Genomic DNA, 18,731 nt, shown 5'->3' with positions numbered 1-18,731 from the left:
TCACTGAGGGATATCTTGATTGCTTCCAAGTTTTGGCACTATGGCTAAACCTGCATTATGCATTGTTTTGTGTGGGTATACACTTTCAGTTCATTGGGGTTCAAGCCTCAGAGCATGATTTGCTGGGTCACATAGTAAGGGAATATTTAGTTTTATAGAAAACTGCCTTCTAAAGTGGCTGTATCATATTGCATTCCCACCAACAGTAGGTGAGAGTTCCTGTTGCTCCATGTTCTTGTCAGTATTTGATGTTGTCAATGTTTTGGGTTTTGCCGTTCAAGTAGGTATGCTGTAATAGTATATTGTTGTTTCTTTCATTTGCAATTCTCTAATGACATATGATGAATATCTTCATATTCTTTTAACAGCGTCTTTTGCTGAACAGAAATTTTAAACTTTAGTCAAGTCCAAATTACTCAGTGTTTCTTCCATGGATTGTATTTTGGTGTTGGATTTAACACATCATTGCCTAACCCAAGGTCTGTGTCCCCTGTATTACCGTCTATGTGTTTTATTACTGTTTTGTATTTAGGCTCATTATCCATTTTGAGAAAATATTTGTGAAAAGTGCGAGGTCTGTGTCTAGATCACGTGTTTTGTTTTGTTTTCCCCGTGCTGTGCAGCTTGTAGGATCTTAGTTCCCAAACCAGGGATTTTAACCCACATCCCCTGCAGTGGAAGCAGGGAGTCCTAACCACTGGATCATGTTTTTAAGCCCCATTTGTTGAAAAAGACTATCCTTTCTCCATTTCTTTGCCTTTGCTCCCTTTTCAAAGATCAGTTTACTGTATTAGTGTGGATCTATTTCTGTGGTTTCTGTTCCAGTTTTTTCCACTTAGTGAGATAATCATCATGTGGCTGTGGTTTTTTTTAATTTTTTCCTTGTCTTTTATTTAAATGGTGCATGCGTGCTAAGTCGCTTCAGTCATGTCTGACTCTGTACAACCTGTGGACTGTAGCCTGCCAGACTCCTCTGTCCATGGGAACTAATCTTGCATTTCCTGCAAGAAATCCCACATGATCATCTTGTATAATCCATTGTATATATTGCTGAGTCAGTTTTCTGATATTTTGTTAGTGTATTGTATAGATAGATGAATGGTCGTGGGTTTATAGGTTTGCTTTTCTCCGACTTTGGTATCAGAGTAATTCTGATGTCAAAGAAGAATGGTTTCCTCCTCCTTTATTTTCTGGAGGAGTTTTGAAGGATGAGTGATACTTCTGTTTTTAATGCTTGCTGGAATTCCTTAGTGAAGGCACCTAAGCCTGGAATTTCCTTGTGGGAAGACTTTCAATAAAAATAGTCAAGTAATTTTTTCAATTTTGTTCTCTTGAACGGCTTTGAAGTATAGTTGATTAAGAATATTCTGTTAGTTTCAGGTGGACAGCAGAGTGATTTGGTTATACATATACATGTATGTATTCTTTTTCAAATGATTTTTCCATCTAGGTTATTTCAGTGTTTTGAATACATATACTATATATAGTAGGTCCTTGTAGGTTGTCTATTTTAAATACAGCACTGTGTACATGTCAATCAACTCACTAATCTCTCGAATCCCCCCCCCCCACCCCCCGTTTGTTCTCTTAAGTTTGTGCATCTGTTTCTGTTTTGTAAATGTGTGTGTGTTTTTTTTAATCATCCCCTTATGACAACTTCAATCTCTTTAGTCAGTAGTGTCTTCACTCTTGGTTTTGTTGTCTTTTCAGTCAACCTACAGTTTTGTCAATTTTGAAAGAACCAACATTTTTCTTCATTGACTTTTTAAAAGTTTTGTTTCAATATTTTGTTCTAATTTTACCATTTCCTTTCTTATCTTTGCTTTAGGGTTTGGTCTTATTTTCCAGGTTTCTCAATAAGGAAGGTTAGGTTATTGACATCAAATAAACTGTAAATAAAGCTATACATTTCCTTTAAATTTTTCCCTTGTAATTAGGATATTGGGCAGTGTATAGTTTAATAAGTCTCTTCCTATTAAATTTGCAGGGATGGTACCAGAGTGGGAAGAATGCTTATGATTTTTCAGTCCAAGTATTTACGGCTGAAATGGGGGAAATCTGGGTTATCTGAAATACCTTCCACTGTCAGGAAGAGATTGAGCTAAGCTGTTGGTGATTGATGTAGCATTATCCTCCATGTCTACCAGAATTTGATGAGGATGACCATGTACAGTCAACTCATCTTGAGTACTAAAGGGTATGGCAGGCTATTGGGCACTTTCCCGTCCTCAGGGCACCCCGTTTTGAGGTATATTCTTTGTCAGCTTTTCTTCATAAGATAGGAAAATCTTTCTCCAGTGTTCAGTCTATTTATTTGCAAGTGTTCTTGTCAATAGGCAGTTGGTTGGGATGTGGGCTCCTTAGCCTCTGCTCATCATCTGCAGGGACACGTTTCTTTGGATCCTGTCTTACAAATGTGCTAGTCTGTCCTGAAAACCTACAGCTTACACATATTTTTGTTTCGCTGATTAAATTGCAATCAATTTTTCTTTTTTTCCCTGGTGGCTCAGAGGTTCAAGCGTCTGCCTCCAATGCGGGAGACCCGGGTTTGATCCCTGGGTTGGGAAGATCCCATGAAGAAGGAAATGGTAACCCACTCCAGTACTCTTGCCTGGAGAATCCCGTCGACGGAGAAGCCTGGTAGGCTACAGTCCATGGGGTCGCAGAGTCGGACACGACTGAGCAACTTCACCTTCACCTCAGGTCTGGATTTTAGGAGACTTAGACTTCCTTTCCTGACCTTTCTATGACCCTCAGGGTTTTCGTGGAGAGAACCTCCTGTTGATCCTGATCAGTTCCCAACCAGCTTTTGTCGCCTTATCACACAAGCTTAGCGCCTTATGTTCCAACCAACATGTATACAAGTTGTATAAATTAGATGACCTTAGATGTACCCTAAAGAATTCTAAATTTTTAAATAACTACTGCCGGTCTTACTTGGGTTGAAGAGAATCTTTAGTTATATGTTTTAATTCAGCTCAGGTCCAAGGTTTAAATTCTACAATTTTCTGCATGTGACTCACAGCTCGGGTCGATCTTCAGAGGTAACTGGCATTTGGAGTTTTAAGAGAATTGTTGGGAAAAGGTAGTGTGCATGCTAAGTGTGTGTGCATGCTAAGTTGCTTCAGTAGTGTCTGACCTTATGGACTGTAGCCCACTAGGCTCCTCTGTCCATGGGAATTCCCCAGTCAAGAATACTGGAGCGGGTTGCCATGCCCTCTAGGGGATCTTCCCGACACAGGGATCAAACCCATGTCTCCTGCATTGGCAGGCGGGTTTTTTACCACTCGCGCCACCTCAGAAACTAGTTCCCCTGTTGAGTTTAACCTCCCTATCCAAAAATCTATCCCTTTTCTTTTCTCCTCTTACCTAAATCCTGTGCTAAATTCCACATTAATAATACTTGAATATTACAAAAAGTCATTAACAATGATTATGTAGTTAGTGAAATTGGGAAAAATACATCGTTCTAGAGAAACTTATTTGTTATAGAGGAAATAAAAAGTTAAACTTAAGATCTCAATGGCTACAGTTTATTACAGTGAAAAGGATACAGATGAAGACTAGCAAAGGAAGATGGCATAATGTGACAGACTCCAAGAGGAACCACGTTGGCAGGTTCCAGTTGCCCCCTCACTTAAGTCTTGGTGTCTCCGTTTCTGGCTTGTGCGCCTCTGGAAACGTTACCTGGTTTGGTAACAACCTCATATTCACAGCTGGAAATTGCCAGTTTGGAGTATTTGTATCAGGAAAATTGGCAGACACTACAATCAGGAGTCAATTTGCTGTTTTATAAATTTTTGAGACTTTAGAAAGTAGTGCAGAATGAGTTAATAATGAGGACTATATATGGGGAATACCACAAACATTCATTCCACCCAGCCAAGTTGAACTGAAGAAAAGTCAAGTTCTAACACATTTCTTTTATTGTCTTCTTAGTTATTCACAAAAAAGGAAATATCAGCCAAAATTCACTACCAGATGGTAAATAACTATTATAAATATTTTATCAAAGACATGCACTTGGCAGGTGAACACATTAAAAATGTTCAACCAGATAGACCATCAGGCAATAGTGAGGTAAATACACACTTTGAAAATAGGTAGTATTTAATATTCTGACCATACCGAACAAGTACAGGTGAGGAATATAGGGGAGTTGGAATGCTCCCAATACTGTTGATGGAAATCCAAAAGGGTAATCATTCACTTTAGAATATGAAACCATATATTCATTTAAGAAAATTGATGTACATGTTCACAGTAAACTTTCTGTGATAGCCAAGCTGGAAACAAAGCGCAAAATCCCATTCATCCATTAACAGATAAGTGGATAAACAGTCAACAGGTTAGTATATCCAAACAGTGTATTTTTCAGGAATTAAAAAAATTAACTATCAGGGAATTCCCCAGTGGTCTCTGTGCTTTCACCACTGAGGGCCTGGGTTCAATCCCTGCTTGGGGAACTAAGATCCCAAAACCTTGTGCCATGGCAAAAACAAACAAAAACACAACTATTCATATCTGCAATATGGATAATTCTCAAGGTAATTATGTACCATGAAAGGAAAAGGCAAATACAAAAGTAAACACATTAACATTCCAATGACATTAAAATTCTAGAAAACTAATAGAATGTGAAATAAAGTAAATTGAATCCCAGTTGCCTGGGAACCCAGGGAGATTGCAAAAGGTAGATGTGGGAATAATGGATGTTTGTTATTATGGTGGTTCTGTGATTTTACACATAGTAGAAGTTACCACGCTATACATTTTAAGTATATTCAGTCCACTGCTTACCAACTATACAGCTCAATTAAGTTTAAATAAAAATTGGCTTCACATAAAAATCTGAATCTCCTTTTTAGAAAAGTAGAACTCTGGAAACCAACACATTAACTACATCACCTCTCCATGTCTCATGCAAGGCACTGGGTCCCAGTAGCAATGAAGACAGGAGCAATGGAAGGTGTTTCCACTTGAGTTCTCCAGGAACTCTGCCTGGGTCCTAAAAAATCACATGCCTGGACTACAGGATTCTCACTCTCCCTCTCTTTTTCCTCCACAACTGTGCAGCAATGGCCTTGAGATAAACAATCTGCAGATGCTATGAGGATCCTAAAACCTTTCCATTATTCAGTCTGACTGACTGGAGGCTCAGGAGGAAGTGGCTCTGTAGATCTGGAGAATTTCTTTAAAAAATCTCCTAAACAACCAGTTACATTTGTGGATGAAACTTTAGAAAAGGCGCATTCCTTCTTTGCTAGTCTCTCAGGAGCTATTAATCCCGAGTGTCTTCTGTACCAAGTATGGTTCCCACTCAATGTCTGTAATCTAACACTCAGCAACACCAGCCTGCCATGTTGTGGACATTATGGTACATGGCTCTGTTCCAGCTGGACCTACAGAACTTCTTCCCTTGACCAGTACTGGGGGGATGATGTGACATGCCATATGAAAACAGAACATTCATGCTCTTCCAAAAATCACTGGTGGTTCTCATGGCTGCCCTCTCATCTCAGGGTGACCTCTGAAACCAAAAAGTATGACATTCAGATCACAACAAAACCCTGCAGTCTACCCCAGGAGGCCTTGGACAACAATGCAAATTAGACCAAAACTGCAATGAAAACTACTCTCTGCCATGACACTGTCCTCACTGAGGACTACGGAGTTCCCAAACAGGTGACGCACAGCTGGAAAAACCTATTCTGAGCATGACATGAAATAATGCCACTGAAGAGGGTAAACAAGCCCCCAGCAGAACGCAGACTGGGTCACCTTGGTCAAAGCTGGTTAAGCCAATGTTCTAGTCAGTCAGACATAAGAGAATAACATCCAAGTGCTCAGGCTACTCAAGCTTTCCTCCATAGAATGCATGAGCACAAAAGTCTACCAACCCTGATCACACTGAGATGACCACCAGTTGGTAGAAGTAAGATGATTTTTACCACAGAAACTCACAGTGACATGAAGTTTGGGAAGGGCCATGGGCAGATTAGAAAGTACAGCATAGCTCCTTAAAAGCTTCCAACGAATCAGGTACCCACAGGTAATCTCCACACTAGGGCTGTGCAGATGGGTGGCATTCAACTTCCAGTTGAAAAAAAAAAAACAAAAACTTCCAGTTGATGAGTCCCTCACAGAGCCTACTCAGTAAGATGTATTAGCTAAGGAGACAGTTCATTATTTGATTCTCTGCTCATCTCATTTGAAGGTCTTTGCCCAGTATGAACTTTCTGGTGACGAAGGAGGCTAGACCTTCGGCTGAAAGCTTTCTTACACTCACTGCACTCATAGGGTCTATCTGGGCTGTGATGTTTCTGGTGCTCAATCAGAGTAGACCTTTGACTAAAGACTTCCCCACACCTGCTGCACTCGAGAGGCCCTGCTCTGGTGTGAATTTTTCGGTGTTGAGTAAGCTGGGTGCTTTGGCTAAATAATTCTCCGCATTCAGTGCACTCATATGGTCTTTCTCCAGTATGAATTCTCTGGTGTTGAGTGAGGCCAAAGCTTTGGCTAAAAAGTTTTCCGCATTCAGTGCATTTATAAGGCCTTGCTCCAGTGTGAACTCTCTGGTGCTTGATGAGAGTACAGCTTTGGCTAAAAAGTTTTCCACATTCACTACATTCATATGGCCTTTCCCCAGTGTGGATTCTCTGATGTTTAATGAGGCTGGGACTTTGGTTAAAAAATTTCCCACATTCACTGCACTCATAAGGCTTTGTGCCTGTGTGAACCCGCCTGTGTTTAACTAGATTGGAGTTGGATGTAAAGAATTTTCCACATTCATTGCATTTATAAGGCCGTGATCCAGTGTGAATTCTCTGATGTTCATTAAGGCTGGAGCTTTGGCTAAACAATTTCCCACATTCACTACACTCATAAGGCTTTTCTCCAGTGTGAATTCGCCGGTGCCTAGCAAGTGTGGGTCTGTTGCTAAAAGCTTTCCCACATTCCCTGCACTTGAAAGGCCTTTCTCCAGTGTGGACTCTCCGGTGCTGAACAAGTATGTGTTTATAGCTGAAGGTTTTCCCACATTCACTGCATTCATAAGGTCTCTCTCCAGTGTGGACTCTCTGGTGCTCAGCAAGCCTGTACTTGCGGCAGAAGGTTTTCCCACATGCACTGCACTTATAGGGCCTCAGTCCATTGTGAGAGGCCTCCACACACTCAGTGTCCCCTTGTGGAGTGACCTGGTACTGGAGAAGGTCAGAGCTAACAGGGAAACCCTTCCCAGGCTCCTGGCATGGGAAAGACTTCTTGGTTGTATGAACAATACGAGTCTTCATAAAGGCCTTCCCCATGTCTCTTCTAAAGAGTTTCTCTCCACTGTGCTGCTGAAATTTCACACCTGCCCTACACAGTGTCTGGATAGGGTTTACTCTCAGGTCCTCAGTGAGATGCAGACCACCTTCTACATCCAGGTTACCCATCTCCCAGGGATAGGCCTTCTGGATGGACAGGTCTGTCTTTGAAGTAATTATCTGTGGCACTTCTACAGAAGCATTCTGCTCAGAAGTTTTCTCCTTCATCTCTGCTCTCTGCCAACAACCTGAAAGCAAAGAAATGGGGGTGAATTTCATGTAGATCTTGGTAGAAGTAGGGAGCCCCATCACAATACATGTCTGACACAGAAAGAACAAATCCATGGGATTATTTTCAGGACAAGGGAGGTGGGAGCAGGTTAGGAAAGGGCTGCTGTGTGGACAGGGCCTCTACACATCACAAAACGGACAACTCACCAGGCAAGACACAAGGATGGGGTGCAGAACACAGGGAACCAGGGGTCCACAACTCACTCCTCCGGGAACGGTTTTCACCAGGGCCTTGGCTGCTGGGAACACATGTGTGCTGTGTGCAGAGCTGTATTCAGACCCAGGAAAATCCAACTGTTACTGAGTAGCTGGTGTTCAAGGACCGTTTTGAGGATAAGTGCAGGCCTCATGACATGTTAGGTGTAGGCCAATATTGAAAAGCAGAGAAGTGAAGATGGAGAGGACCACCAAGGAGTAGAAGGCAGAGAGGTGGGGGATAATCCTGGGCGCAATGTCAGAGTAGGTATGACGGAAAGAGCAAAGTGTCGGGAATGGGGAGGAGAGAGAGTAATGAGGTTCACAGTCACTGGCCTTGGCACCGAAATAGTGTTGCGCACAGGACACGTTCCTGATATGGTCTGAATCCAGCCATGACATCACTTCCTCCCCCTGATGCCAATCACCAAGGCCAGGCCCACTCTGAGCCCCTCTTGCTGTGCCTGGAGTCATGTCCACTCTGTCCTGTACCCAGGGTTCTCCTCCCAGCTCCAGCGGGACAACAACATAGGACCTAGAAGATGCAAGTCCTAAGGGAAAGACAGGACAGGTGAGTGGTCAGTACTGGCCCACGGGGGCAATTAATTCCAAAATAATCTCAGGAAACAGACACTATCACATAAAAAATCTTTGAGGGGGTATCATAGAAATAGCCAGGTGAACCCCAGAAATAGTGACTATGTTGGGTCCCAACAATTGCTAGTACAGTGAGGGCCAAGGAAATGTCAGCTGGAAGGGGGAAGAGCCTGGAGCACAAATGTGCAGGGGTCTACAGAGTCCTCTCAGCAGGGAGTGGCTGAGAACCCACAGAACTCATTCCAAGTCTTTGGGCTCAGAAAGCCTTCACTAGGAAAACTTCAGAGCCGCTGGCACTGGGGCTACCTGTGAAAGGAGTTGGTCCACACACTCACTCAGCCTTGGCACCCACAGCACAGAGGACAGGGAAGCAATAATAGAGAGGTGCCTACTGTCCAGCTGTGAGACGAATCAACTTGCCTTGGAGAAAAGTGGAAAGTCAGAGACCTGCCCAGGACGCTGGGACAGGGGTGAGGGCCTTACCCAAGGACGCAACCAGTGCAAAGGTCTCCAGCATGACATAGCTGTACAGGCGTCTCTGGGTCTCATCAAGGATCCTCCATTCCTCCTGGGAAAAGTACACAGCCACATCCTCAAAGGTCACAGGGCCCTGTGATGATGGGAACAGAGTGTGCATAAGCAGCCTGTCTCCCCAGGACCCCATAAGTACCCCCAGCCTAGTCCAAACTCACTCCGGGGTCATCATCCTCCCCAGCGACCCAACTTAAGAGGGCAGTGGTACCCAAAACTCTTCATGTTTTCTTGAGCACTAGCTCCAACCCCAGGAACAACACGCACATCTGCAGACAGATGTCTTCTACGCTGTGGGCCTGGGACGCAGGGCCTACTCCCTCTCCTGCAAGACAACAGCCTGACAGTTCCCAGGGTGATGCACCCCAGATGCCAGCAACTTGGGCTCATACTCCTCTCTTAACCTCCTGGAATGAGGGCACTGGGACTGTTCACACACCTTCCCCACATCTGTGTCACCCACTGGACCACCTCATACATCTGACCCCCAACACTAGCACCTGGACCACAAAACTGTCGTGTCTCCTGTCTCCTCATGCATCTTTCTGCACATGACACCTGAAAACCCATTCAACGCAACGGAATCCCACCAAAGCCCAACTCTCCACTGGCAGCTCACCAGCCCTGTTCTTCCTCACCAGGCCTTGATCCTAGTTCCAGCCTCAGTCACAACATGCAGACCTGAAAACCCCTGGTAAGGGTCCATTTCTATACTGCACATTATGTCCCCTTACCAATTCCAATCTTTGTCCACATAACAGCCATTCAAAATCCACGCCTACTTGACACACCTTACAGAAATTCACATGACATCCTGTCACCAACTCCCCAAGTTCCACCACAAAAGCCTGGTAACTGCACAGAAAGAGAAGCAAGCACCAGCCTGACTCTGCTATCACTTCATCTCCATTTCTGCTTTCCCTGTGCATCAATTTCACAGCCACTCTCCCATGAAAACCTGGGCCACCTGCTGACCCCCCCCACACACCTTCCCGCTGATGACCTTTGTAACAGCCCCCTGTTCCCTTGTCCCATAATTGCATCCTGAAGCCTCCCTGGCCCTCTAGAGCTGCATGTTCAACCACCCATTTGTCTCCTGTATTTGAGAGTCATTGGAACATCATCTGAGATTCATCAGGGCCAAAACCCAATTCCTAATATTCTCAGTGAAAACGACTGCTATCACTGACTTCCTTGAATCAGTTAATGCAACTTCCACCCTTCCAGATGCAAAGGGAATAAACTGGTGTTATGTACGACCCCTCCATTTTAGAAAATCTGGTCAGCCCTACTTGTAAAAATCTGAAGCCAGGTATTTCTCCTACCTCCATATCCACCCCTCTGTCCAGTCACAACCAGTGCTCATCTGGATGACTGCAACAGCTTCCTTGATTATCTCCTCGTCTTTCCCTCCCCTAGTCTGTTCTGCACTCTGCACTTAAGAGGGAGCCTCTTAAAACCGAAGTCAGATCACTCTTCTTCTCTCTCCCAAATACTCCACGGCTGCCGTCACTCTGAACAGACTTCTGAGAGCACAGCTGCTCAGCAAAGCGTCATTCTAGGCCCGACTCTGGCCCTCTTGCTCTCTGTCTTCACCAGGCATTAAGAGAGACTTACAAGTCCTAAAACACACTCAGCTCAGTTGCATCCTCAAGCATTTGTGTGGATTTCCCCCAGTACCTAAGACAAGCTTTCACATTTAGGCCACTGGCTGCCAAACATGTGAATCTCCCGATGGAACCTTTGGCTTGGGCTTGGAAACCAGGCATCAAGTCCAGGAAAAGTGGCAGCAAAAGACATCCAGGACACCAGACACTCACCAGGGAAGGGTCCATACGCGGTTCTTCTGAATGTGGAACCTGTGGGAAGAGAAGGGCCGTGTAACTTTAATACCCATCAGCAACAGACAAAAGATTAATGAGTGAACCATTCAATATTTCAGGCAGACCTAAGGGAAAACTAAAGCCATGTAAAAGAGGGCAGAAAATGCTATGCAGTTGTGCCAAAAAGTCATGTGGTGCCGGGAGCGAGCTCCGCCCGTGGCAAAGGTCACGAGGAAGGAGGCTGGGCATACGCAAAGGCGGGATGGAGCCTCAGGAGTCCCCCTGGAAATTCTCGAGCATCCACCCCCAAAACCAGAGTCTGCCTACTTTCTGCTTTGTGCTCTCACCTACACCTCTGACTTTACGGGGGGCTGTCCCCCACTACCTCTCTCTGAAAAAAGAGTTAACTTACAGCTCCAGTTAATAAAGTTCCTGGGTGTGATAGTGTTTCAACCTACAAACTCCTTTGGAAGTCCTCTAGCCTGCCCGAATAGGTTTTTCGGGCCACATGTGATTGCTCAGAGCCTCCCAACTGTGAGAGCCATGAGATGTTCTAAACTGTCTAAATACAGATTCCTTTGAGCAGTTAAAAGATTGATTAGAAATTGTATTGGTGAAGGGTTTTTCACTTGTCGGGCCAATGTTTGCTGCTAAGTTTCCATATCCCTTACCTGCTGTGTCCCCGGCGGTGTACTAATTAATATAATTGGTGTAAGTAGTAGCTTTAATGTTTGTAACCTTGGACCCTTGAGTTAATTCTGTTACTTGTTACAGCCCACCACACCTTTGCCCTATAGGAATGCAACTTTAATGCTTTTGGAGGGTGGCGCCTGACTAATCACCTTTAGAGAAAAATAAGTTTTCTGAAGAAAGGGTCTTAAAATGTTAACAGGCCTCCAGGCCAGAAGATGATGCAAATCACCTAAACTTTTGCATATGATAAGTTTTCAGGAAGAAAGCCTGGCTTGCTGCATGACTCTACCCCTTCCCCCATTATCCTCTATGCATAACTTAAGGTATAAAAACTACTTTGGAAAATAAAGTGCGGGCCTTGTTAACCAAAACTTGGTCTCCCCATCTCACCTTCTGGCTGAATTATTCAGCCTCTTTTCTCCACTGAATTTCCTCACTGAGCTATCCTTATTTAACCACTCTTTATATCCTTAATTAACATTTAATTAAGCAATTGTTTCCTGATCCTCGCCGATGCCGTCCCCGCTTCGAATTCCCTGGATCCACGGGGCTGGACCCCAGCAATGTGGATAACTTGAGAAAAGGTTTTTCAACAGTGGTATAATCAAGTGCAAAGCCTCCCCATCAGAGTCCAGCCTGGTGTGTCTGAGTAGCACCCTCGAGGCTAGTGTGATTGCAACCCAGCGAGCCAGAAGAATAAGGGACTGTACTGGTGAGGAAACGCTGGTGGCAGGTCACATAGCACTTTATAACACTGAGCCACAAATACCAAAACTTACTCCATTTTATGTTAGGTCTGTTTCTGACACTCCCATTTGAGTCCCCTTTCTGTTTCCCCTGCCAATAATACATGTTTCTCTTCCTATCACTTGTGGCTGGCTCTAACAGCTGACCAGTTCTTATATGTCCTTTTCAAATTTTATTCTGGTTATATTAAAAGTTATTGTTGTATATAAAATTCCAGTTTACATAATCCAGATTAAATTCTGGTTTGAAATTATTATAACATTATATAGTATAATTCAAGAACAGGTATTTTTCCTATTTATCCATATTCTTTGATGTTAAAACTTTTCCATAAATATTCAGACAGATTATCTGTAATTTCTTACATGCTCTTCTCTCCTGTAGTAGAGAACAGAACCACCATGTACTGACTATGCATGCAAAATGAATCTCTGATAAAGGGGTTGTTCCTTAAATCAGAGGAAAAGTGCTTTGCCTCCAGCATCTGGTGATGACTGGACCTCATTTTGGACTCTTTAAACTTAAGAGAAAGCATATAAGCGATAGGACCTGACCTCTTGTCATCCTCATTATAGAAACATGGAAATATCTTCTGGAGTTCTTAACGTCCTGTTATGGTTTTGAAGCATTATAATTTTTTAATCCTTATAATGATAAGGATAATGATAATATAATGATATTATATATATTATATATAATGATATATCCTTATAATGATAAGGCCAAAGCCCACGTAAGACAGGTATTTAATAAAATATTTCAATAATTTTCCCTTACAACATCACCAGAGGAAAACTATTTAACAGTGAAATAAATATTACTGGAAAAGCACAATCTTTTAAAATACTAAAACAGTCTATGTGTGTGTGTAGACTGTAAAACAAAAGTTTATATACGGCATAAGTGTGTATCAAAATATAACTATGAAACAGTTTAATAATTTCATTCAAAGAACTAAGTTAAAATTAGTAGTACGGAGGAAAACAAATTCAGTAAGCGGAAATGTTAATTTAAATACAATAAAAATGTTAACATAGAAACTAAACAGATGTGCGCTTAATGTATCTTCCCAGAACACAGGGCAAGTGTGCCTACACTACCACTATTTACAGACGTCTCGGACTAAAACAAACACCACCACCATCAACAACAAATACACCGAGGAAAGCCTTCAACAGAAGAATATAAAGACATTTACTTGTATATTCATATCTACAAAAACTACACAGAAAGGAAAATGACTGGCTACTCTGCATGAGGGAGGGTATCCCAATGGACATGAATTTGGGCAAACTCCAGGAGACAATGAAGGACAGGGAAGCCTGGCATGCTGCAGTCCACAGCGTCACAAAGAGTCGGAAACGACTTAGCAACTAAACAACAACCTAGCATGAGAAACATGGGTAAAGTCACATCATATTTTGCAAATGAAGAAAAAGACATCGTAATACTTTTATGATTCCATTCACTAAGTTTTAAAACGAAGGAGCGAAACTAAACTACAGCCGTCGCATATTTCCCACATAGTTGGCAAAACTGTCAAGAAACCATCAGTCGTGTCCGTCTCTTTGGGACCGCATGGACTGCAGCCTACCACGTTCCTCCGGCCATGGGATTTTCCAAGCAAGGGTTCTGGAGTGGGTTGCCATTTCCTTCTCCAGAGGATTTTCCCGACCCAGGGAATCGAACCTGGGACTGCCTCACTGTGGGCAGACACTTCACCGTCTGAGCCACCAGGGAAGCCTTATATGATTCCATTCACTAAGTTTTAAAACGAAGGAGCGAAACTAAACTACAGCCGTCGCATATTTCCCACATAGTTGGCAAAACTATTGAGAAAAGCAAGGAAACCCTTACTTTAAATAACAATAGACAATACCTTAACTTTGGGGGCATGGGTATGTTTTGGGCTTCCCTGGTGGCTCAAATGGTAAAGAATCCGCCTGCAATGTGGGAGACCGGGGTTTAATCCCTGGCTTGAGAAGATTCCCCTGCGAGAGGGCGTGGCAACCCACTCCAGTATTCTTGCCTGGAGAATCCCCATGGACAGAGGAGCTTGGCGGGCTACAGTCCATGCGGTCTCAAGGGCACGACTGAAGCGTCTAAGCACATAGGCGGCTTCCTGGGGTCCTGTTGATAACGCGTATTTTTTCTCTCAGGCGGTTAACGGATACTAATTTTAGATCTGCGTATTCAACTGCACGAGTAAGTTCTCTGTTTTTTTCCCCCACGCAGGTCATATTTTAAAATCGGAAAGTCAAGGTTTGGGGGGCACGAATAAATATACATATAAGACGTTAGTAAGGAGACACTAATAAGAACAAAGATAACTCAGGATAAAAAGAACAGGGGGAGGGCCCGGAGGACGCAGGATTCACCTGAATCGGAACCATCAATGTGGCTGCAGCCAAAGAAGTCCGTTGGCGAAGGCGGGGTCGGGCTCTGCAGACCCCGTCCCGAGACCCCGTCCCGACCCAGAGAGAGAGTCAGGTCGGATGGCGCCCACGCCGAGCCTGAGACTCGCCTCGGAATAGCAGGCACAGCGGCCTTCCAGCTCCCAGGTTTCAGGCCGGCTCAGCGTTAGGAAGTACACCAACCGTGAACCAATCTGAATTACAATATGTCGCCGGGGACCCACACAGGAAGGTCCACCCAGAGACCGTTCTCTAGAACGGAAGTGTCTCTGTCCTGAGTCTTCATTGGTCCATTGTCCTTGGCGCCTCGCGCGGTGCCTTTAGGGTAATGTAGTTCATAGCGCTCCCGTCGCTGGCAAGAGGTAGTGTTCCCCAATTCGGGAGAATTGTCCCGCCTCACCAGTAGGGTTGCAGTGAAGTCCCCAGGCTGCGAAGACTGGGGCAGTTACACGCTTTTTAAAGGGGTTGCACCCAGATTTCCATGAAACATAGTCTGTGCTGATCACATAGAAGTATAGTGACAGTAATATTTGAGATGTTTGGCCTCTCGTGCCTTCTGAGATGGCCCACTCTGTCAATGGAGTGTGTCTCTCTCTGAATTAGCCTTCTTTTACTTTTTTAAAAAAGAAAGAAAGAAAGAAATTTTTTTAAATTTTATTTTATTTTTAAACTTTACATAATTGTATTAGTTTTGCCAAATATCAAAATGAATCCATCACAGGTATACATGTGCTCCCCATCCTGAACCCTCCTCCCTCCTCCCTCCCCATACCATCCCTCTGGGTCGTCCCAGTGCACTAGCCCCAAGCATCCAGTATCGTGCATTGAACCTGGACTGGCATCTCGTTTCATACATGATATTTTACATGTTTCAATGCCATTCTCCCAAATCTTCCCACCCTCTCCCTCTCCCACAGAGTCCACAAGACTGTTCCATACATCAGTGTCTCTTTTGCTGTCTCGTACACAGGGTTATTGTTACCATCTTTCTAAATTCCATATATATGCGTTAGTATACTGTATTGGTGTTTTTCCTTCTGGCTTACTTCACTCTGTATAATAGGCTCCAGTTTCATCCACCTCATTAGAACTGATTCAAATGAATTCTTTTTAATGGCTGAGTAATACTCCATTGTGTATATGTACCACTGCTTTCTTATCCATTCATCTGCTGATGGACATCTAGGTTGCTTCCATGTCCTGGCTATTATAAACAGTGCTGCGATGAACATTGGGGTACACGTGTCTCTTTCCCTTCTGGTTTCCTCAGTGTGTATGCCCAGCAGTGGGATTGCTGGATCATAAGGCAGTTCTATTTCCAGTTTTTTAAGGAATCTCCACACTGTTCTCTATAGTGGCTGTACTAGTTTGCATTCCCACCAACAGTGTAAGAGGGTTCCCTTTTCTCCACACCCTCTCCAACATTTATTATTTGTAGACTTTTGGATCACAGCCATTCTGACTGGTGTGAAATGGTACCTCATAGTGGTCTTGATTTGCATTTCTCTGATAATGAGTGATGTTGAGCATCTTTTCATGTGTTTGTTAGCCATCTGTATGTCTTCTTCGGAGAAATGTCTATTTAGTTCTTTGGCCCATTTTTTGATTGGGTCATTTATTTTTCTGGAGTTGAGCTGTAGGAGTTGCTTGTATATTTTTGAGATTAGTTGTTTGTCAGTTGCTTCATTTGCTATTATTTTCTCCCATTCTGAAGGCTGTCTTTTCACCTTGCTGATAGTTTCCTTTGATGTGCAGAAGCTTTTAAGGTTATTTAGGTCCCATTTGTTTATTTTTGCTTTTATTTTCGATATTCTGGGAGGTGGGTCATAGAGGATCCTGCTGTGATGTATGTCAGAGAGTGTTTTGCCTATGTTCTCCTCTAGGAGTTTTATAGTTTCTGGTCTTATGTTTAGATCTTTAATCCCTTTTGAGTTTATTTTTGTGTATGGTGTTAGAAAGTGTTCTAGTTTCATTCTTTTACAAGTGGTTGACCAGTTTTCCCAGCACCACTTGTTAAAGAGATTGTCTTTAATCCATTGTATATTTTTGCCTCCTTTGTCAAAGATAAGGTGTCCATATGTGCATGGATTTATCTCTGGGCTTTCTATTTTGTTCCATTGATCTATGTTTCTGTCTTTGTGCCAGTACCATACTGTCTTGATAACTGTGGCTTTGTAGTACAGCCTGAAGTCAGGTAGGTTGATTCCTCCAGTTCCATTCTTCTTTCTCAAGATTGCTTTGGCTATTTGAGGTTTTTTGTATTTCCATACAAATTGTGAAATTATTTGTTCTAGCTCTGTGAAGAATACTGTTGGTAGCTTGATAGGGATTACATTGAATCTATAAATTGCTTTGGGTAGTATACTCATTTTCACTATATTGATTCTTCCAATCCATGAACATGGTATATTTCTCCATCTATTAGTGTCCTCTTTGATTAGAAAGAAAGAAATTTTAAGACGGTCCCCAAAGCTTCCCAGGTGGTGCTGGTAGTAAAAAAAAAAAAAAAATCCACCTGCCAATATGGGAACCCAGGGTTCTATCCCTTATCCCATCCAGGAGGGAAATGGCAACCCACTCCAGTATTCTTGCCTGGAGAAATCCCATGGACAGAGGAGCCTGCCGGGCTACAGGCCATGGGGTTGCAAAGTCGGAGGTATCTTAGCGACTAAACTACAACAAAACTGGCCAAACTAAGTGGTGATATGATACCAGGTTGTCACTCAGACAAAGTGCATCCATCCATAGCTGGAGTCCAATAAACACTGTCTTATTGTTTTTCATATAAATGTAGCCTAACTTGTTGGCTACAGTTTATGAGTGTCTCTGTGTTAGGTCATAGTCAAAAAACCTAAGACTCCAGACAGGGCCATGGTGAACAAGACAGAGGAGGGATGTGGGGCAACTAGAAGCAGGTGGACCATGTGCCGTGTCTTTGGTTCCTTCAGAAAAAAACGTAGGTTTAGTGATGGTGTGTCCTATTCAGGAACTGACACATATTTCAGACTCCACATTTTAATACATATCCAGTTCTTTTCTTGGAGAAGGCAATGGCAACCCACTCCAGTACTCTTGCCTGGAAACTCCCATGGATGGAGGAGCCTGGTAGGCTGCAGTCCATGGGGTCGTGGAGAGTCAGACACGACTGAGCAACTTCACTTTCACTTTTCACTTTCATGCATTGGAGAAGGAAATGGTAACCCACTCCAGCGTTCTTGCCTGGAGAATCCCAGGGACGGAGGAGCCTAGTAGGCTGCCATCTATGGGGTCACACAGAGTCAGACACGACAGAAGTGACTTAGCAGCAGCAGCAGTTCTTGTCTAGAAGCTAAAATCTACCTATCTGAAAAGAAGAGTGACTTATAACATGTCACTTCCTGCCTGGAAAGTGACTCCATGGTTACGGTCATAGCTTATTTGGGACAGGAGCAATTGAACCCTGAGATAAAGCCTTGCAATTTCATGATCCTCTTTCCTTTCTGGGGAGTCAATATAATTTCACCTGCAAGCACAGAGACCATGCATAGAGTTGAGATTACCTCAGGAAAATATCTGTAAATGTTGAAGATGTTGAAACCAATCATCAGTTATTCAAAGTTCTGGCCAAAATACCTCTTGGCCATGTCCACAAAGTTAGGGTCTTAGTGAAGCTTAAAGGGACACTGAAGACTGAGAGTGAGAAAATGAAGCTGAGCATGTAGTGACACAGGAACTTGGCTAGTCTGTGAATCTGGCTCTCTAAATTGTGATTTATTGTTTGTTTATTTATTTAATAAACAATTAATAATAATCTTTGTGTTTTTTTTTTTATACGAAACAATACCAGCTTGAAGGGAGATGTGGAGAGAGCAGATTGATTTGCCAGAATGCTGAAAGCAAACGGAATCCATAGCATCATATTTGTACCCTCGTTGACAAACACTGATTAAATTGCGTATTCCATTCCAAGCACTACTTTGGCTGTATAGGCTCAATACCCAACGAGACCAAGAACCTCTTTCTTCTTGAGTCCGACCTTTTGGTCAAAGTGATAAACAGCACAAACTTAATGATAAGATATTCCATTACATAAGACTTCTGTGCAATGAGTGTTAACCAAAATTTCAGGAAAAAAATACCTGATTGGTAGAAAG

At 43.1% G+C, this 18,731-nt stretch overlaps 1 protein-coding gene across 4 annotated transcripts; it reads right to left on the bottom strand.

Moving 5' to 3' along the window:
* Positions 1 to 3,903: 3,903 nt before the first annotated feature.
* Positions 3,904 to 14,827, bottom strand: LOC109572118 (zinc finger protein 883-like). 4 transcript variants are annotated; one of them, XM_019978660.2, is made up of 4 exons: positions 14,563 to 14,827; positions 10,742 to 10,780; positions 8,874 to 9,000; positions 3,904 to 7,555 (listed from the first exon to the last, which is right to left on the bottom strand). In XM_019978660.2, the coding sequence occupies exons 1-4, from the start codon at positions 14,575 to 14,577 to the stop codon at positions 6,171 to 6,173; spliced, it is 1,566 nt and encodes a 521-aa protein (XP_019834219.2). In that variant the 5' UTR covers positions 14,578 to 14,827; the 3' UTR covers positions 3,904 to 6,170. The 4 variants fall into 4 exon arrangements, with proteins under 4 accessions (XP_019834219.2, XP_070627978.1, XP_070627977.1 ...); XM_070771877.1 differs by lacking the exon at positions 14,563 to 14,827 and having other exon boundaries at positions 7,746 to 9,000; positions 10,742 to 10,764; XM_070771876.1 differs by lacking the exons at positions 10,742 to 10,780; positions 14,563 to 14,827 and adding an exon at positions 7,746 to 8,344 and having other exon boundaries at positions 8,874 to 9,006.
* Between the last annotated feature and the right edge of the window lie 3,904 nt (positions 14,828 to 18,731).

Source organism: Bos indicus, chromosome 18, assembly GCF_029378745.1.
Source record: "Bos indicus isolate NIAB-ARS_2022 breed Sahiwal x Tharparkar chromosome 18, NIAB-ARS_B.indTharparkar_mat_pri_1.0, whole genome shotgun sequence".
NCBI classification, from domain to species: domain Eukaryota; kingdom Metazoa; phylum Chordata; class Mammalia; order Artiodactyla; family Bovidae; genus Bos; species Bos indicus.
This window is presented reverse-complemented; position numbering and strand designations above follow the sequence as displayed.